General features: G+C 38.5%; 1 protein-coding gene across 9 annotated transcripts in view; it reads right to left on the reverse strand.

Annotated features, from left to right (window-relative positions):
- Positions 1-22391, reverse strand: part of NCOA2 (nuclear receptor coactivator 2) — a 185948-nt gene that overhangs the window by 9373 nt on the left and 154184 nt on the right. For all 9 annotated transcript variants that reach the window (XM_027725418.2, XM_027725421.2, XM_027725424.2 and 6 more), the window contains 10 exons: positions 21194-21404; positions 17875-18084; positions 15690-15905; positions 14928-15057; positions 11716-11881; positions 9526-9804; positions 8598-8675; positions 7848-8085; positions 5951-6128; positions 3451-3649 (listed from right to left, as the gene is read on the reverse strand). In XM_027725418.2, coding sequence (XP_027581219.1) covers positions 3451-3649; positions 5951-6128; positions 7848-8085; positions 8598-8675; positions 9526-9804; positions 11716-11881; positions 14928-15057; positions 15690-15905; positions 17875-18084; positions 21194-21404 — 1905 coding nt within the window. The remainder of the gene's footprint in view (positions 1-3450; positions 3650-5950; positions 6129-7847; positions 8086-8597; positions 8676-9525; positions 9805-11715; positions 11882-14927; positions 15058-15689; positions 15906-17874; positions 18085-21193; positions 21405-22391) is intronic.

The raw sequence follows: 22391 nt of genomic DNA on the forward strand, positions 1-22391 counted from the left end.
GACTGTAATAAAAATCAAAAAAGTATGGGGAAGGACAGAGAAATGTAAGGAGTTTTATAATTTCCTGAAGACAAGTCAAGTGGTGTTATCAGATGTGAAATCTGACTAAAACAAGACTGAAGATGTTTACAATTCCTTAGCAATAAAGTGTATTAATACAGCCTCCTGTTAATAAAGCAGAATTATATACAAGGTGTCTAACAAGAAAAGTTTCCTACCATTCCTCCTGTATGAGCTCCTTTCATCCAGTATGCTAAACAAAATCAGAAGATATCTAAGAAGATAACTCTTCTTAGATGCCATTATAATTTTGGCCTGGAGAGTACTGTCATGAAGTCAAGGACAAAGTAAGATGTGCAAATGGTGGAACACCAGAAGGTTTACTTTCTTGATGCCTGGGGAAGCTGGCATTCTGTCCTGTTTTGGAACCTGCAGAACTGGCAGCTAGCACTTCAGCATTCCTAGTAGCAGCCTCCTAGAAGAAATGCTAGTTAAGAGCAGCCTGAAGAGCTTTAATGTAACTATAAGAGAGAAGATGATAATGAGACAAGGTCTCATTCCTCAAATACATAAAAAGCCTCTAAGTATCATAAATAACAAGCCCATTTTGAATGTAATCTTTTTATTTGGTGATGCTGGGAGCCCAGACAGTAAACAAGAGAAGGTGGAGATACACAAGTATGAGCATATAAACATCTAATTTAGTATTTCTGAGCTCTGGATACATCTGTATCATACAGCATAGTGCCACAATGAGAGAGGAGACAGAGTCAACCAAACCTGTTTAGTACCAAAGGTAATATACCTGCTTCTTACCAGGTAAATAAGTTCAGGCACAGCTTTTTACTATTAGGTAATACATCTTCCACAACTATCTAATAACAGTGTTGAGTTTTTTCAAAAGCAAGAATACATTTGCAGTGTGATCACTGTTACTCACTGTGGTTAGAAACAGACAATGTGAAGTTCAAATTATGTATTATGGAACAAAAAATGACATTGAATAAATAAACAGAAGTGTAGGTGACAGCATAAGAAAACCCCAATGAGTGAATGAAATGGCAACAGTCAGTAGAATTACAGAAAACACAGTCATTTTGAAAACCACCAGTGACAAGAAAAAGTCCAGCACAGTCTAGGTAAATTGCTAAATAAAGATGTCAAATAGTCAAAAAACCCTATGCACTGAAAACAGAAAAAACAAAAGTGTCAATATTAGTATTCAAATATAGATTTTTAGCTATTCATGTCTCTCAGGAAAGGAAATGTAAAGCAGCATAGCAAACATTCCTGAGGACTAAAAAGTACTGTCTCATGGCCCAGAAGTGGCCCCTCAGCTGTCAGTTGGCCACCTCTGACCTAGATAAAGCACAAAACATTTGCCTGCAGATGATACAGTGCTGGGGTGGTAAATCAGAAGGAAAACAGGTTACTGTTACAGTACGAGCCATGGCACTTTGCTTAAATGAACTCTATTTGGGAACAAAGAACAGAGGTTTCATCTATGTAGGATGTGCTGAGGAGAATTCGGGGATATCATAAGGGCTTCAGTGTGACATTGTCACCAACAGAATCAAGGTAACTCATGGACTGGATTACAAGCTGTCTCTGGTTACTCTGTTCATACTTCTAGAAGGCGGTTACAACAATGGAGTTTAAAGTAGATCCACAAAAGGGACTGATGGGCTGAAAACAAATGTTGAGATGAATAAAAACCCCTCAGCCTATTCAGCTTACTGGAAGTTAGATAAATGTTATCTTGAAACAAGATCTTGTAGTGTAACAGGAAGGAAAAGCAGTGCGACAGCTGTGCCCGTGGAAACAGTAGCCTGCATGGAAATTTTCAAAATAAAACCAGATCTCTTTATGCAATGCAGTTTCTCAATTCAGGTTCTTAGGAAAAATTATGCCGCATAGGTATCCTGAGAAATCAGAAGGGGTCATCACCTTTAAATCTCCACTCTTTTCTTTTTTTCATTTTACTATTGTTTTACTACATTAAATTTGTGCAACTGTATGCACTTGGGAACTAATAATAATAAAATAAGTCTGCTACAACTGGGCTTAGCAACTGGGAATATCAGAGAAGGTGACAGATTTGGGAGTATCAAAATGACTTTCACCAGTATGTAACAGCTGTAAAAGACAAATGTGATCTGCAGCTATATCTGTCAGAGTATTCCAAGAGAAACGGGGAACAACTAGTGTTATGCACATGGTTCTGGTGTTTAGGAAAGACTGATTCAAACCAGAACAGGTGCAGAAAAGGAAAGGAAATTTAAAGCCTAATAGGCTGAAAAACTGTGGCTTTTTTGTCTTGCAAGAAAAATCTCAAGAAACCCAAACCAAAATAATCCAACTATCTCCAATCAACCAAAAAAACCCCAATTATGTTGATAGAATCTTTCTAAAATACAAGAAAAGAGCTATTTAAGGTAAAGGACAATATTGGAAAAGTAAATACTCTGTTATCAAATTTAGGCTGGAAGAAGGACATACATTAACAACCCATTAATATAATCAGCTTTAAACTGGAACATTATGGTATCAGAAAAAAGGTTTATGATATTGTCTGCCATAGCAGGAGATGCTGCCCAAAGACACAAGAGGTGCTTTCCTGCCAATATTTCTAAGAAAATTCCATAATTTCAAGACTGTGTTTTGAACAAATTGGAGTTCAGCTTTGAAACAAACACCTGAACCTGTTAATTAAGAGGATTTGTTTGTCAAATACTTATTAATGTACTGTGTGAGCTTAATTGCAGATTAACAAACAGAAATGTTATTTTTTCTTATTTCAGATACCCTGAGTAGCAGTCTCAAATAACAGAGAGTCTGTAAACATTCTCTTGGCAGAAAAGAACAGGTTACTTATCTATTGAGTCAGCAACCTATTTTATACGCACCACATTACCAAAAATCTGGATTTTGTATTTGTGAAGTTGCCAGACAGTTAGTTCTTGAAGCTGATTGCCTATTTACTGTCTGGTACTACACTGTGGCAGTTGAAGCATCTTCCACACCCTGCCCATGACAGCATCTTTCACTTTTTTCTCTAGGAAACAGCTGCCTGCCATTCAGTGCTCGCCTCCACTGCTGGAAAAACAAGCAACTGCAACTGTGCTATGGAAACTTACCTACCAAGAACAGGAGCTAGATCAGCAGGCACTTTCCGCAGAAGTTTGGGAGCAACTACATATGTTGGCTACAGTGGTGCTAGGTCAAAATAGGAAATTTAGATGCAAAAAGTGCTCTCTACCTCATTGGTCACCTTGGTTATTCGAGTGCAGAGCTAAAACCAAAGCCCTTTTAACATTGTAATTTCTCAAGAAAACTAGTAAAAGAAACATAATGGCTTACAGCAGTTACAGCCAAACACAGTGGAGCTGAAAAACTACCGAAAATCAAAGCAAATCCTCTAGCTGTCATCTCACATCCTTAAATTCTCACCTGCTCAGGACCCATGGAGGACAACCCTGATGTAGGCACAGAGGTCGCTGAGGTCATGCTGATCTGCCCTGTCATCTGGTTCATGTTGTTCATACCACTTGTGTTGGTTGCCATGGATACACTGATGTTCATGTTATTGTTGTACATGCTGGTGCTTGCTTGCTGCCCAAAATGTGGTGGGGACTGTTGTGAAAACATGCTACAGCAAGGAATGGAAAAAGCAATGTGTCAGACTTAGAATGCCGAAGCCACTAAGTAACTGTTTTCTTTTTAATATATTTTAAGATAGAATTTGTATATACTGCCATTTATTCCAACTTCAAAGGAAAAACTAGTTCGCAGCTGCATTAATGTCTATGGAATAGATTTTCAAACTTTAAGGTCCCATGTCTGTGCACAAAAATTCATGCCTTTGCGTGCGAAACTATGGCAGAGCACAAATCTGTTATGCACATGCAGTAACAGCCAATTAGCTGTCTAAATGTGCTTTGTCTGTATTTTAAAGTAATTTTTGGAGGGAAAGGAAAAGTTTTTTTTCCCTCCAGTGTTAGCACAGGACAGGAGTGTTGAGCTGAAATTAGAGCTAGTCTAATAAACATTCTTTTTTGCAAAATAATCTACTTGCATATATGAATACCAGATTTGCACATACAATTATGGGGAAGTGGGCTCACAAATATAGACATGCGATTGTGCAGAAATTTATTTACTAAATCTTACCATCAGATTTTGAAAACGTGGCACCGTAAAGAAACAACATAAAGTCTAAGACAATTATCCTCTGTGTTCCTTTAAGGCCTTTCTGAACAACTTAAGGAGGAGTAACTGTGGAAGATCTCATCCCACATTTTATTCAGTCAAGTGCCTTCTGGATAGTATCTTCCTTCTCGTTATGTTGGAAGTTATATTAGAGACTTCTTTACATTTCCTAAAATGCACTTTGCTGTTTACATACCAGTCTTTTCTACTCTTCAAGCATAATCCAACAGTCAATGAAGGAATGTGAATGACAATGTGTCAGTTTAGAGGATCTGCATTAGCCTGAAAGACTGTGGAAGGGCTGCTGTGTGTCAGATGGCACACGGTAACCACCTCTGTATCCATGGCTAACTTTTACTGCCCTGTGAAGCACTGCTCCCACAGCTCCTACAGCTGAGGAAATCTTTCAGGGTTAGCACTCAACCTTGCACTTGGGTACTCCATTAGGCTATTGCTGTGAACTGTGAGACTTGGTAGAGTGCAACAGCATTCCGGGCACAGGACCAAACTCTGAAAATCCCACCATTCTCTTCCTTCCAATTCCATGTCTTTTCAGGCCACCTAACCCCATTTTTAAGTTGTTATCTGGATGGCTGAAATAGTACACTACAGATCATTGTGAATACTCAGTGGCTTGTGTAAACACATTTGACATGCCTCTGCTGTAGAGCTGCAGTTTTACAAAGCCAACCACTAGTCTTATCAAGCTGCCCCTGTGCCATTTTTGGCAGAAGCCACGACAGTGGCAGCTATGCCTCCTGCAGATGCTTCAGGAAGACAGTGAGGATGGGGCATGGACAAGGATGAGGATAAGACATATATCAGCTGCTTTAAGGGGTACTTCATTTGGATCAGCCTCATCAATAAAATACTGGTGTTTTGGGTTTATTAAATCTTTGTCAACTGGTGAGGAAAAGATTTGTCACTGGGCTAGGACAATAAGAACAGCCTGAGAACTTCAGGATGACAAAAGCACTGTGCTAGAGACAGCTGCGTGCACCCCAGTGTTAAGTGATACAGGCTGTACCTGATACTTCCTTCCGTCTTCCAATGAAAGGCAAAGATCACTGCCATCTGGAAGCTCACTGCTGCCTACCGATAGTCTTCAACATCCAGCCCATTCGATTTGGACAGACTGATCATTAGAGCTATACCAGCTGGGGCGGGGGCCTCAACTGAAAAGGTGACTGCATGCATGAGGCATGCTACGATGCTGTCAGGGAATTAAATTATATGCTGACCTCCAGTATGTGCAAGCACTAATGGGCTGAACCTAGTTACGCTCCAGCATTTAAAGTGGGAGGTGATAATCCAGTCACCGCAATTCCAGAGCAGTAGGGAACGCATAGGCTCTGGCTCAGCTGACGCAGCCATGTGGAAAGCAGTGTGGGAACAGAACATGAACACTGTATGCAGAAGAAATGCATCCACACAAACGTTAGGGGATGGAGTTCACTGTGCAGCAGAGGTGCTTCTTAAGGACACAGAGTGTTTGATCAGTTACCACAGACGAAGCAATGCATTGCGTGGATATAGGTCTTTTAGCTATGCACTCACTTCGCCTTGTAGGAAGGCAGAGTTTAAACCAATTCGCCAAGCCAAATTGAAAAGAAATCTCTTTTAGGATAAATAGTTAACAACAAACACACTAACAATTACATAAAACAAGCCCATAAATAAGTGTAGACTGTAAATGACCCCATTACTCTGTGTGTTCATTTTGGTTTTGTTCTGGATTTACCTGTTACCACCCATATTCCCTTGTGCCCACCCATTCATCTCCGTAGAGGACTGATAGGCAGGATTAGCCTGAGACTGTTGAATCATGGGGCTTTGAGAGTGAGCCAGTCTTGGTGACATTAGTGGACTCTGAGGAGTGGTGGCCCCTGTGAAGCCTGGATCGGGTTGTTGACTTATACCTGAAGAAGAAAACAAGAAATTTACCCACTGTACATTCAGAGTTAAAACATGCCAAGAGCTCATACCTGTTGATATGCCTTCACACAGTCCTATTTATATCACCTGGAACCTATAACCTTGTATCTTAATGTGGGATTTAGATTTAAAGTAAAACATCATCAACTAATACTATATGTATAACCTTAAAAAAATTGTTTTGTGTAGGCATGTTGGCTACCTGCCTGTCCCAGTCACACAAGTGGTCTCTCCTCTCTACAGACTGAAAGAAAAACACTGGTGACTCCCCACCCCGCTTCCCCACAACTGCATTCAGAACAACAAATAAAACATATTGCTTTTGTCTGTAAATCCATTTTGGTGAAAGTTATGCACGACCCGTTGACTGCATGGTACCACCTTTTAACAGTTAGGCTATAATTTCCAATTTTTTCTAAAACTCCTAAAACCTCGGAATCTCTGTTTCTGTGTCCCTGCAAAAACAGGCAGTGCCATTTTGTGCAAGCATTTAATGATTCTGTAAAATCAAAAAATCATCTAGATGCAAAGAAAACCTAATTAAGGCTGTAAAATGCCAATTGCGTGCAGAAATTTTGTTATAAACCAAGTCACTTTAGTCTTGTTTAAGTTCATTATAAATAGCATACTGAACATAAACAAGCTGCTCAATGAGGGGGTAAGAATAAGGTATTATGAAATTATTCTTATATTCATTGGTGTGACTTAACTTCTCTGTATTTTTGGTATATCAGAAAATGTCAATAACATCTCTTCTTTTTCATTAAGCAGTTACAAATACATGGAGTGAAAGTAATACTATGAAATATTATTACTTTTAGAAACTGGCATAAAGGATAACAGATCACTAAGAGTAGATACCAAATTTAGAATTGGATGGGCATAATTGGTTATAGCAGCAGAACTTTCACATAACATACTATTTAATATAATTACAGTATAACTTATGCAATAGGTATAAATAAAGAAGCTGTATAACAATAACTGTATGGAGGTAACTGCCCCATGCACCCCCAGAACAAAGTGGTACACAGCTTTGTGAAACATACAAAGAAAATGGTATTAAATAGTATATTTACACAGGTTTAAGGACAGGGAGTGGAATGCCTTATCTAAAACTAATTTATATTATTTAAATTCAATAATTAGTTGTTAATTTTACATTATAATGTACACATGAAGAACTTTTTTCTTTTTTGGAAAAATATGTCTAGTATTTAAGCAATATCTCATTAACAAAATTTAAAAAATTACATATGGTTTTGCTTCAGGTTACTTTATGGTTTTCATCAATACCTATTCACATCTTTTTCTTCATTTGCACTTTTATCAGATATACTGGTTTGTTTAATTCAGTCAAAATTCAGAGTCCATCAAGCAAATACATACACATATATGGGTCTGCATGTGCACACCCACTTTTATCTGTATGTATCTATATATAAACAAACATACACATCACACACTTCTACTATTGGTCAAAAAAAAGAGTGATGCTTGGAGAATAAGTGGTACTAGGGCTAGGAAAGTGGAAAGGCACTATATTGCATTTAAGGACTCCCAAGGGGTCCAAACCCCCATGCTTCACACTGTTCCCAGGGAGTTAGGCAAGAGTTTGTGGGAGGAGGGCTTGGATCCAGCACTAGGGAGCACGGGGGAGTTAAGGACTGCCAAAATGCTCTGAGACGGGGTGGGACCAGTACCGTAGTTTGGAGGAAACGGAAACTGCTGTGCATTGGCCTGCGGGATCCGTGGGTTGCTCATGGTTGCTGGTATGCCACCGGTGGCCACCATGCTGGGGGTCATGCTCAAGCCTTGCCCTCGCATCATCAGTGTCCGCTGCTGCACCTGCTGCTGCTGCTGCTGCATCTGCCGCTGCCGCAGGTGTTGGCTCAGGATCTCCCGCTGCCTCTGTGCCAGCATCTGCGCGTTGATAGGGCCCTGCAGGGAAAACCATCGCCACCCATCAACAACCCCTTCTAGGGCAACCTCACCAATGGAGGCATCTCCACTAGAGCAATCTGGAAGAGTCCAGCTTTTTTCCCCCCATCACACAACTAACAATAATATAAAGCAGGAGAAAATAATCCTATTAATACTTCTGTCAGGAAAGACTTCCAACAGTGCAAGAGTCACTAAATGAATTAATACTGGCATGTTTAAGGCTGCAGCAATTTGTAATTGCAAATAGAGCAGCTCATTAAAAAACCAGCACCTTTAGGAAATTAGAAGCTTGGTTAAAAATGGAGTTATATCTTTAGTAAACAACTACCTGTCCCATGTAAATATGGGAAAAACTCTCAAAAATAAAACAGTAAAATATTTCCTATCATGCAGACTGCATTATTTGTATTGAAAATGTATTTGCTGTATAGCATTACTACTATATTATATTAGAGGAAGAAAGAAAAAAAAGAAAGTGACTTTTTTTTTTTAAAAGGTATTTCTCTCACCTGTGTTGGCACTCCAGGTCTCAAAGACAGATTCATGTTGGAGACGCTGCTGATTTGATTTATCAGTGGCTGCCGATTCTAAAGAAAAAAATACAAATCACCCCAACAACAAAACCCAAAAGTTTTTAGAAGGAAAGAGAAAAAGGGAGGTGTTACATACAGAGTTACACACATCTACTTTCCCAAGTGGTTAGTCTGTAGACCTAGTTTTACATATTCAAGCAGGGACTAATTTTCCTCCTCAAGTCCTATTATCACACACAGAATGTTATTTCTTAAGGAGATAATACACCAGAGAAATATTAACACAGGCACTAAGCTGTTTATACCAAACTTCCTTCACAGTTCCTGTCCATTTTCAGTTTGGGACTGAACTGTTGAGGTTTACTCCAAATTAGACCTTATCCTCATGTTTGAAGGCACAGATGATCTTTCCTCCTTCAACAGAAAAACCATTGATATCTCACTTATAGTACTATGAACCGATATATTTAAAAATGAAACAAGAAACAACAACTTAAAACAATCCCCAAAAGTCTACCAAAGCCAACAGGAAAAAAAAGGATGTAGGTAACAGGCAGCAATAAAAGCAATTAGATTGGTGGAAGAGTCAAGATACAACAAATAGAAAAAGACTGGAGTAACAAAAAGCACCACTGCAACCTTGCTCAAAGACTTAGTGAGACCTAGGCTTAAATACTAGTCATGTTCTTGCATGGTATTACAGAAAGAATAATGTAAAGATGCCAAAAAAAATCATAAATGAGAATGTGCAAAGCACTGTCTTGTCAAAACTCATTGTGGCTACTGCTTTTAGTTTAAAAGGGGAATTCAGCAAGATCTGGTCTATTTGGAGCAAGCTGACAATATGTGTCACCTATAAGAGGTGCCCGCGCCAGCGTGGAAGTGGGCATGACGGGGGATGTACCTGCTGTGCCTGGAGCCTGTGCTGCAGCTGGAGCCGCAGCTGGTTCGGCTGGTTCTGCACGATGCCGGCAGGCCGGAGGCCGGGCCGGGGCTGCATGCGCAGGGCAGTGTATCCCGGGCGCTGCCCCATGGCATGGAAGCTCGGGTCCTGCATGGGCGCGTAGCTGCCCTGCGCCATCTGAGCCTGTGCCGCGTACTGCTGGGAGAACACTGGAGCCTTCTGCTCCATCAGGATGCTGGACTCCTGGCTGGGGAAGGACTCGGGGTCGACAGCTTGGCTCTGCAGAAATACGTGAACAATAGAAACGGTTGGTGGGACACAGCTTTTCGGAGGATTATATGAGACTAATACAGACAGCCTGCAAAAACAACCTTTTGGGATGTGAATGCTTTTAAACAGAAAATGACATAAGCTTGCTTTACCTCAATATAAAACTTAAAAATAAACGTAACTGTATTTTTGAGTATCAAAACACGTTCATGGAGACAAATTCCTCCTCTCTTTTTTCTTTATGGTTTTTTTTTTTTTTTTTACACAAATACCCACAATCTTTCTCATGTTCTTAACACAACCACTGTATCACTCTACTAATGAAAAAAACCTGAAATGACAAATGTTAGATCAAAATCTGTAAATTAAGTGACGGCAGCATATTTTTGCCATTGAATCTGAGATAAATTCAAAGACATTACAAATGAATAAGTAGATTTTTATCAGTATCCTTAAACAAAATAATGACCTCAAATAAAGATGCCTGAAACTATTACAGAAGTTAGTGTGAACAGAGTGCCTAATTCTTTCAGGGCACTTTTCCACTAACTGATTATCCATTAGCATAAATAAGGTAACACAATTCTAAATTCCATTTTAGATATGCCCTTAATATTTGCCCTAGCCAGAATAATTTTATAGCTTATTCCATGCTGACCTTGAAAATGAAGTTAATCTAAATTTCAGTGCCCTCATGAAAGAAAGTCTTTAAGCTGCTATAAAATGATCAATGGCTATTTTAAAAAATATGTTTTAAAATGAGACCGTTTTCTTATCTGCAAAATTCTTCAACTGCTTCCACTGAGGTATTAATTAAATAGAAATGTATTTACCACTTAGTTTGAAATAAACTATTATTCGTATTTTCTGGTAGTGGTATTCCAAAACCTATGTAATACTGCATGAAAGTTTCACACCGCAAAATTGAAGTTCACCAATAAATTGTATCTCCAGCTTAACACCTCACTGAGTTCTGTGTTGTACCAAATAGACTTGGAGATAGTTTTCTCATGTTCAAAGCAGAATTTCATTGGTCCTATTTCATATCTAAAATGCAGAGGTAGTTCAGAAGGTATGCTTAGGGTGCTGATGAGTGCTGGGAAATGAAATGGGTATTCTAGGCTCCTCTGAGAATATGAAATCATCATATAAACATGTACAGCTGATTTTGGAAATACAATTCTTATGCTAGAAACATCAGGAACTAACTTTTCCCCTGAATATTTTAATTTTTACCACTTTTTTTTTCCACCATGTAAGACTTAAATGGAACCCACCAAAAGAACTAAGTGGAACCCACCAAAACTGTTGGCAAAAATGGATGAAAAAGCACAGAACAATTTCATGCTACAAAGTTTAGGAAGCATGCTCATAATTAAAAAAAAAAAAATCACAGTTTAAGTGCTTGGAACAAAATCAGCTGCTTCAGATGAAACTCATCTCTTAACACATATTAATCAACTCAGGCAAAAACTACAGGTGAAATGAAACACTACCGGTTTGCTAATCCAAAAGATCGTTGCCCCCATCTCACAAAAGGCTTGATCCTGCTCCTAGGTTTTCATATTCCTATTTTCCTCTTTCCTATACTCTGTTGTTGGCTGTGATCTTACCTTTCTCCCCTACAGGTGTTATTCTGACCACCATTTTTTTTGTTTTGGTCGGTTTACTTGTATAAAAAGCAGGTCAGAAAAAGGAGATCTAGATGAGGGTGGCAGGGGAGAGGAGGGAAGGCTAAACCTGGAGCTAAAGGAAGCTTTTCAGGTGACACTGACACATTAGATAGACTTCCACCAAAAGATATAACTCCATCCTAGCTTGCAGGAAGTGTTTTATAATCCTGTTTTTCAGCTCCACCTTGACAACATACGTTTTAAAAGCAACTACTACATGCCAAATGCCATGTCCCACACTGTATACCTGGCTCACTAGTTCTGGTATTCCTAGAGCCCTGTCGATTTCTTCTAAACCATCAAAATTCCTTAATGCCATGTAAAGCTGATCCAGAAGAGCACCCTCATCACTTGGTGACTCTGATGAAGGATGATTACACAAGAGATCATCTGGTGAGCTGCCAAACGGTTGCCTGTGAAAACATGAACACAGCGTTGGTAAACAGCTGATGAAAAACAAGAAATAATATCAGAGGATTAGTACTCAAATTGAACTAACAAGTGGAGACAGAATTCTTTTAATCACTGCCAATTTTGTTTAGAAAATTATACGGGATGAAAGTTATGCTACCCAAAGAAGTAACTAAATAGTGTGATTAATGCCTGTCAAGACCCTACAAGCATGGTGTATCTGACAAGCAAGAAAGCACACCAAAGTTACGCCTGAGTGCTGATTTTATATTACAGGGTCAACAGTGGAACAGAGAAGTCAGTACAGAATATAGTCAATGAAGGCAGAAGGCTAAATAATTGTGGTTTTAAAACTAATTGTAACTTTGAATTTCAGATGTCAGATTAAGTATACTGTCACAAGTAGACTCTCCTCTTAGCTGGTTTTCTATCAGGCTAAGCAAGCTGAAGAGGCCACAGAGGGCCATGGATTGTCTGAGCTTGCAAAACTGAACATCTGGAAGAGCTGGGCAGAAGCATGAGGGAGTAGGGAGAAAAGGACATTATCCTTTTTGTTTGCAGCAAAATACTGCATCAGCTTACCCCATCTGCACGCCCCATCATCAGCTCACCCCAACTGCACACTTGGGTACCAGTTTATACCACATAAAAAACCCCCACATAACTTGGTTATGTGCCTTGGAGGGACATCAGAGAGAATTTGGATACTGTCAGGCAGAGTGTAGTGGCTCTATAAATCGTGCTTACCTCACCCCTGAATTTGTATGCAAAGCACACTCACAGTTACAAAGGCAGAATAAAGGTTTATTCTAAACCCAAAGGACAAAACTTCCTAAGAAACAAACTAAATCTGAAATAACGCCTTATCTGCAGGCAAACAACACATTTTTGTTTTGCAGTTCACACACCTGCTCCGCTTCATGCATGTTACTAGAAGACTACAATAGAAAATATAAAGAGCAAAGCATTCTGCAAGGAAGGGCAGCTACAATATGCACATCATGGAAGAATCTCATCCCAGATAATTACTCAGATACAACAAAAGCTGTCATACATAGAGGGAGGAAAAGCACTATATGTGAACCCTTTTTACATGTCTGTTTAGAAAAACAAAGAAACGTGTTTGTGTATTTAGTTTCCATAATGAGACATATGGTTGCCATGGAAGTCTAATCTCTATGTCAAAGCTAAGCAGAAGAGCTGCATCATCAGGCTATACACTGAAAAAACCCAAAGGATGGCAAGCAGGAAAACTAACCAAAATGTATTCTTTTTAATTAGATCCCAGACAGTAAAACAAATAAGAGGATAGAAATTACATACCCTTAAAACATTGCAAAGTATTAATCAATCTCAAATACATAAGTTTCTGTAACTGTCACAGATGGAATTATAAATCAGGAAAGGGAAAGAACAAGTAAAAAATCCTCTGATTCAAACTGCTTGCAAACTTGAAGATGACCTATAAGAAGGGATCTACAATGTGGAAAAACAATTGATGAGGCTAGCAAAACAAACCTCCCTGAAATTGCAAATGGGCATTAACACACCTGATAAGAAAAATTTTAAAACATTTGTCAAATCTGTATCTTAAACAATGACAATTACAATTTCCTCATTTCTTTTATATACTGAAATGATACTTTTAAGTTTTTTTAAGAATTATTTTTACTCATTTAATACACATGACAATAATCAGATTATAATAATACTAGTCTTGGGGATTAATAAAATAAGAAATGGCGGTATCAACCAATTCATCATCTCTGTTTGGGTGCCTCTGATCAAATGATTCAGAGGCAATGCAATGGGAATTTTTTTCCCCACCATCTTCAGCTACAAGGGAATTATGAAAAATGCAAAGGTAGAAAAAATGGAAGAATTAACTACCTGGTTTGCTTACCAGATACAACCCTGTATTTTATTTTAAGGTGTAATTTTTAAAGTGAATAATTCAGTTATGCAAACAGTGCATTTTGCATCTGGATACCTTAAGGAAACACCAGGAAACATTTTGAAAAGCACAGAAACTAACGAAGAAAATGCCACATATATTTATGGATAGTATTTTCGGACATCCTAATGAAAATTAAGAGAATGTAGTCAGAAGATTAACATTTTTTCAAACATACTTCTTTCCAATTGTTTCCACTTCCTTTTCTTTTTATTGATCCCTCCATATCCCAACTTACGCGGTTGAAAATATTTAGTATTTTTCAATAAGACAAGCATAAAAAAAACCAGTATACAGAGTCAGTATCATAATGAACTTGCTTTAGAAGTTACCATTTTGCACTTGCTTGTCCATTTTGCATCACTCAGACAGTCCATATATATATATATATATTCTATAAAGTAAGCTGCAAACCTTTGGAGAAGATATGGCTCTTTTTTAAGAAGTGTAAACCACCTGTTATAGTTTTGCCATTATTTAAAAAGTCTTAATAATGAACAAAGTTAACACATTACACATGAGTTAATGAGTTGTGCTCAAACTGTAGTTCTGATTAGCTGAGAAGGAGCTAACTTCAGGGAAGAGGCAGCCTTCCTTTCACTTCATCTTTCCTTCCTCATCTTTTACAGAATTTAGGTCAATTAAAAAAAAAACAAACAAAACATAATTAACCATGTCCTGCATCACTTAAAATGCTACCCCACTGTGGGAAGAAACAGGTATCTTGTAACTACACAGTTATGGCTACTAGTACTGGCATTTTTCCACTTTAGTGTTCAGTACAATTATTAACAATTATTAATATTAATCATGCCCACGTTAATGCTCCAGAACTCAAAAATGGTGCAACTATCTGAAGTGCTGGCAGTGTTCACTGTGACACAGAACTTTCAATTCTTACAACACATTAAAGGGCAAAGAGAGCGTTTATAAGTATTACTGGAACACACATACATTTCATGAGCATAAAATACTATAAGCATTAAATTGATGTACATTTGGTGAATATTTTATGCAGAATTTTGTTTCCAGGTGGTGTATAAAATATAGGCCTGTAAAAAATCTCTGTGTTCTGATGTGACACCAAGACTCACCTGTTCTGATTACCAAAAGTTGCCTGTTCTATAGGCAAGATGCTGTCTGGCCATGGTGCAGTCTGATTTGGAGGTGCCTGTTGTTGGCTATACTGAGGTCCTCCTATGTTCATCTCCAGTTCAGATGGCCCTAGTCAATAAAAAATAACCATATAACTCTTCTGAAAAGAAGCTACTTTCATGTTAATTCTTTCCATTATCTATGTTATGGTAAAAGCAAATAAAAACATTAAGACTTCAGTAACATTACACTTAGAAGCATCATTATTTTTTTGTTAAAGTTTGCTTTTAAAATTTGAGAAAACATGAGAACTCTGAAAGTGGTTCAAAATTATAAAATAGCAGATACAACATCATAGATGCAAAACTTAATAAGCCAAGTATAAAAAAAGACAGTATACAGTGTCAGTATTGTATTGTACTTGCTTTAAAAGTGACCAGGAACACTTATAACGTTCACAGCATTTCCTCTAAAAAAATCTCTACAGTCTTTAGTAAACAAGAGCTACTTCTTATCCTCTTTCTTTTGCCACACCACTGTGGAGTTATAGAGTAGCAGGAACTATCCATCTCAACACATGCATTAAAATGTAGTGTTTTAGACACCTTCCTTCCCACGTCCACAAGAAATTTTCACTGTGAAATATGGTTCTCATCAAACCTATAATTGAAGTATTTTTTTTCTTTTTTTTTTAATCTGCTTCATCTTTAACAACCCAGCATATGCCAAAAAGAAACGACTCCACACACGCCCTGACTTACCCATATTCATGACCTGAGATGGAAGCATCTGCCTTGGGCCAGCCTGGTTGCTGGGTCTCAAAGGGATGCTGGCCGTGGGGTTGCGGATCATGCCTGCTTGCACCGGCCTGTTCATGGCGCTGGCTGTGGGTGCACAGCTCACCCTCACAGCAGCAGCCTGGCTTCCCCAGTCTCCAGAAGTCATGGCAGGTCGAGGGGCATTGCCACCGATCATTCCTGCACAAAAGCCAAACAGACTTAGGTACCAGCACATGATTCAGAACAGCTTTAGCACTACTGCTGCCTGATGAGCTGCATTTTCAGCAACAAAAGTGCACTGGTTTCACTCAAATCACATTGTACCACAACTACCCATCCAGACGTGCAAAGCTACAGAACAGTGCCTTATGCTACTTAGTCAAGGGACTGGAGATTGTTATACATTTTACAAGAGGAAGATCCCTTTATCATTTCCAAAATGCTGTTCAGAGTAAGTGTTCCCATATGTAGTCTGCAACAGGTGCTGAGGGTGTGTGGATAGCCTTAACTTCCTTCCTCAGGAAATGAATCACGTTTGCTGATTTGTATGTCACTGCTTTACTTTCCAAGTGCTAAGTGAGAATGGAGACTTGAGTAACAATGTGTTAACGTAAACATGCTTACAAATTAGAAGGACTGTATATAAATTCACATTCTGCAAACATCTTTTGGTGACTTCCTTCATCTGGAACCTGGAGCCTTCTTAGCTTCAAGGTTCACCCAGATAATCTCGCACCGATGTACAGTGCAGGGAAATTACTCACAGAAACTTTCCGATAGATGCTGAAGTTCATTACCGTTATTGTAGGGGAAGTCCTCCCACACCTACTGTAAACAACTGATACAGTTTATTTACACTTGGAATATATAGAATACTACAATCTGACAGTAGCCAAAAAACCTCAGCCAAACTCCAACACAAAAACCCCCTAAAATCCAAAGATGGGCGTTCGTAGTATTTATACATTTCAATTTTAATCAGTCAAGAGAGCAGGTAAAACACTAATTTCAGATTGGACTATTGGTTCAGATTTGTTTCTCCAGCTGCATTTTGCAATATCCTTAAATGAATACTAAAAGCCACACAAATAATTATTACACATCAGTTCAATTACTTGGTGACAAATAACCAAAGAGAAAAACTGCCTGAAGAGGGTCTCTGTTTTGTGTGCTGTACAAAATTTGCTTTAGTGTTACATCCTCAGGTTTGTTCTATTTGTGTACATATTCTATGAGCTGAAATACGTGTTGTGCTAGAACAAGGCAGGAACACAATAATACTCTCTAATTTGTATACATAAGATGAATGAAATCCTCTAATATGTATACAGAATATGAAAGAAATAGGACACTTAAAAGAATACAAGTTGAACTGCCTAAATAGGCTATTTCATTATCTGGCAGCATTCCTTTTTTAAAACTGATGTGAACTAAATATAAAAATTTGACACTGAATAGCCATCTGAAAGGACTTACAATGCCCATTTATTTACTCAGAGCTCTTATAGCTGTTGTCACACACTTCCACAGTCTCAGACTGCGCATTAGTTGAAGTAAGTCCACCAGCCAGACCGTTCTTGTCAAACACGCTACAACACCTCTGTACATTATTAACATGTTGTAACTACAACATCCGATGGTTCTCAAAAAGGTTATGCGTCAGAAAATGATGAAAACATTAGCATTTCTTTCATTGAAAATGAGAACAAAGGCTATTAAATACAGGATAACTGATGGCAAAATCAAGTTCTGTAGAGACACACATTGTAAGGGCAACAGTATTGCCCACAATTTTGTTTTGAAAGACCCATTTCTATAGACCAGTGGTTCATTTGTTTTTGTGAGGCAGAAAGATTGGATTTTTACCTATTTAAGCCTCAGCTGAATCTGTAATATTTATGTGAACAGACTCTAATTGCCATTACACTGTGTTCATCTAGAAGTTTTCTGGTAGGTGACAAGCAGTGCACAGGGGCAGGACTAAAAATACGCAGACACAGAAATTCAAAATAAATATGCCAATACATATCATCCCACGAAACATGATTTTTCCAGACTTTTTGGAAAGTAATAACCTGTACTTGTAATAACCCCAACGTTAAGCTACACATGCTATAGCCTGTCACTCAAGTATATTAAAAAAGAAAAAAAAAGGAAGTCATCTTACCTGTGCTATTGCTGCCTAAAGTTCCTTGACTTCCTATTATCCCTTCATTCCTGCCCATCAGACCCGGCTGAGGTATCACTGAGTAAGGGCTACTCGTTCTTATGGGTGGGAAAGTTCCTGCACCTGTTGGGTTCTGCAGTGTAATGTCAAGTGGTAAATTCTGGTTTGGTAATAACCTGCCCAGTTGCCCTGCTCGTGGGTTATTAAAAGCTAGACAGGAGGAGCAAAGAAAAAAAGCAAAGTTACAAAATGGAAACTTTACAGGTTAAAAAGAAAAAAAAAAAGAACCCAGACACAATTAAAGCTCTTGGGCTGAGCTATTTAATGCCGTTTAATTTACCCACTCCTATTCGTCTGAGAAACATCCCTTCTTGACATTTTAATGTAAATTTCAAAATGGAACATTCTGACACTAAACACAAACCAGATATGATGTATATTTTAAAAAACTTTAAATGATGCAATTTAACTGACAGAAGAGCCACTACAGCAAAATACACCCCTATGTGATGTGCATACTACTGCCAATTAATCTTATACCTAGTAGGACTGTAATTGCATGCAGATCTCATCCTGAGGCAGATTGTTAGGAATTATCTCAGTTTTGAGTGTTTTCCAGCACAAGCTGTGCCCCTGAAGAAGTTATCAAAATTAAGGGTAGATTGAGTCTATACTGGATCCCACAGCCCCATTTCTACATCCCTTTTAATTATTTTTTTATTTTTTTTTAATTAATGAAAATAAATATTTCCATGATTCAGCAACAATAAATAACTGGTCCAGAATTAGAGCTGTGCCACAATAATATTCTGGTAAAACAGAACCATCCTTGATGGTTACTGTCACCTTTATGTAACTATTTTCTTCTAGTTTGTGCTTTTAAAATCAGCCTCTGTGAAGAAGACTGCCTCAGAAAAGTGAGGTTCAGATTATGATTGGCAAGCATCTGGCTCAGCTAGTCGTTGGGCAATGTTCCAATGCAAAAAGCATCTCATACGTGCACAACTAGTTCTCAAACATGAATCAAACACTGACCTTGTAGCTATGATTCCATTTCCAATCATACTCACAAAACACATACAAGTAAATTACGCACTTTTGTGAAATTATTATTTGCAGTACTTCCTGATAGCTTCCCCTAGTAGAGGTTCTGATTTAACAGCATCCTTAAAGCGACTTCTGCATTTTACCACATTACAAAGAAGTTAAAAAACTTCTTTCTTATTTCAGACTGAAGTAGCGCTACTTTTGAATTTGGAAACTTATATGAGGTTTAGTAAGCTTATTAAAAAGTACGGAAACATTCTATTCCAAAGGTCTCTGACTTTTGTTCTTATTTTATGAAACCAGACTGCAGGAACTCATTATATTTATTTCTTTTTTTAGTGTTAAGTTCTCTGGCAGGTGAATTTGCCTATATGGGTGTACAGGAAACACATCACATCACATACACCTAATTCTTAACCATGAGATCAAAATTTTGTCTTGTCTGTCTGTTAAAACAAGCAAACAAAACTTACTCATGAAACAAAAATGACCTTCTCAAGATTAGGGGCATCATCAAGTTTAAGGATTGAACCAAAAATGAACTTAAGTGACAGTTTCAGAATAGTTTGTTCCAAAAGTTTGAAAAATCACATAGATGAGCAAGTTGTTATATGTGTGGTTTTGCCAGCACCCCCTGATCTTACAAAAGGAAAGTTGGAAATGCAGCACAAAATAACAACACAGCTGATGAACTGTGATGGTGATTAGATCACATATTCTGCTCGTGGTCAGGATGGGACTGAAGGAGGTTCCTTGTTCCCATGTAACAGACTCAAGAAATTTGGCAAATCTAGCAGTTTTTTCTTTTAACAGATAAAAATATTTAAAGTATTTTCATGTAAAACCTGTAACATGAAAGCTGGTTATTTCTTCAGAAAAAAATAATTAAAAAACCCCAAACCTCTTTTGGAATTGTATATGATTTGACATTCATTCTACATTGCTTTTCTGTGAGCATATGAGAAGCCCCTCACTATTTCTCTGCACCTGCTTTCTGTATGTTCTTCTACTGAAAACAAAGTAGAAGTTCCTAGGGAAATCAGGCACAGACACAAGACTGAGCCAGAGGAAAAGGTTTTAGGGTTTTAATATAGATGGGAAACAGGATGCTGCTTTTACAGAACTGCTGCTAACCACCAAGTCACTCTCATTTACAATCATACTGTTAACTGTACTGTCAGTAGCTTTGAAAGCAGATTTAAAGCTAGGTTAACTCTAGAAAGCCAAAAGGCTCCATTGGAAGGAACCAACAGACCTTGCTTCAGGAGGAATATACTAAAGACTTTACATGCACAGAGATTTTCTTCTGACTTTTGTGCTGCTGCTGTTAGTACATCCATACTAATAAAAATGAGTACATTAAATCCAAGCATCTTACTCTGAGCAACATTGATAACAAGTGATTATTTAAGGATCTGAAGTGGCTTTAATACGAATTTAAACACTAATATTTACCAACAGAATATTAATATTTATTTGAACATTTCTAAGTAATTTGGGTTACTTTGAAAGTGGCCTGGTGTTTTTTTAATATTATCAGAATATCTAAAAATATTATCTAAAAAGTTTTACAAAAAAAGAAATCAGTTTACATCTAAGGAAGTAAATAGATGCTGCCACCCTAGCCAACAGGAGCAAAAAATGAAGTAGTGGCTTTTTATGCCACTTTATTCAACATTAGTTGATAAGACTTCTGTCTTGCTTGCTATCCATTATTCTATGGTGGTAAACCAACATTTCAATGCTGATTTGTAAGCTAATTAATAAAATTAAGGAAAACTGTCAGCTGGAAGGGACTCAATTAAAAGCCACAATTTCAAATTAAACTTGGACATTCCTCTTTATCATCTGTCCTTCTATTAATCTTGTGGTTTTAGAAGAAGACACTCCTTCATTCATCTCTTGTCCCTTTTATTGCAAGAGCTGCCGGGAAGGAGTGATCTGCATCACAAAAAACCACTCTCCATGCCAAAGCCCTCACAACAGCAGCATCAGATACAACCACAACAGTGGACATTTACTTTATTCGGAGGTACCCTTAGAATTCCTCAGAGGACACAGACTTCCAGGGTGAACTTGGTGTGAATGAGACTTAACCTCCACGTGCGTTTTGAAATGGGACGACCGCAGGTGGCGCTGTGTCATCATGCAACACCAGCGCAGGACAAGGAGCTACCCGGTTCCTCCCCAGCCGACCCAGGGACACCTCGACCCCTGCTCTGGGGGTTCACAAGCTTAGTGTACACGTGTGTTGAAGGCGGAGTGGACTCACTGCTCTGTGAAATCCTCATTGCTGGTTTCTGGGTGGCCACCGCCGCGCCAGGGCTGCTGTCACTGGTGAGCTGCATGAGGTCATTGATGATGGCTTGCTTGTCGACCGAGCCTGCTGGCACGCCTGGGCGGCTATCTGGGAAAAGCTGTGGTAACTGGCTGTTCTGCAGGTCATCCAGAATCTCTTCCAAGTTATCCAATTCACTGCCTGGCTGCAAAAAAGAAAGCACAAACCCACAGTACACATCGCTGCTCGCCTGCTGTTGGCATCCTGCTCACACCAAGCCGGGCAGCCTGCAACTGTTACACCCGCACTGGTTTTGGATGCGTCCGGCAAGATGCCCGATGTGGAGGAAGCTCACAAAGCTGTTGTAAGGGGACTGTGCAGGCTTCCCAGGGCTCGTCTGCCTTGCTTGTGGGGAGACCAGTGTGGCACTGGCACCCCTTCAAGAACCCAGCATCAAGATGTATGATTCCACATGGTTCATACCTCGGGTAACAGGGAGACTCTCCCTGTGCACTCGGTGATCGGTGCTGACAGCAGGAATAATTTTGGCAGGAGAAGAGATCCAACAGTGCTGAAGATGGGGGTTTACATAGGTATAACTAATATTCCTTTCAGCACAGTCATATTTCTAGTCTCTTTATGACTTGATTAAAAGCATATGATGGAAAAGTTGCTTCATGGCTAAAACAATTACCCACATGCTTTTTCTTTGTCACATTCAAAACCTGAACGCTGAATAACTCTATATAAGTTAACTGGCAAGAAATACACGTTTCAATGAAGTTCAATAAATTAAAACCTGAGAAATAGTTACTAGAATTTGGAATTGATTTCGCTCACAACTTCCGAAATAATTGAAAAAAGAGAAGAGTAAGAAAAGAGAAATCTAGTTACACTTAATTCACTAGAAAATTATCATGAAATAAAGATGGAAGAAAAATTAAGTTCGTCCTATACTAATATAAATACCGACCTGCTTGTTTTTCTTAAAAATGTTGATTTTTGTAAGTATTTTTCTGGCAGCTTCTCTGTCTGTAAACTCTAAGAATTAGAATACTTTTATGACTGAAATGTGGAAGTCATCACAGCTATATTCTCCAACCCTAAACCTTTGAATAGGGTAAAACTTGGGTAATAATTAACAACAGAGTCCAGACTCAGTTACCACCAAGCTGCACAGGAAACATATTAT

The sequence above is a fragment of the Pipra filicauda genome, unplaced genomic scaffold, assembly GCF_003945595.2.
Source record: "Pipra filicauda isolate LSUMZ 115617 unplaced genomic scaffold, ASM394559v2 scaffold177_size2800117_pilon, whole genome shotgun sequence".
Classification (NCBI taxonomy): Eukaryota; Metazoa; Chordata; class Aves; order Passeriformes; family Pipridae; genus Pipra; species Pipra filicauda.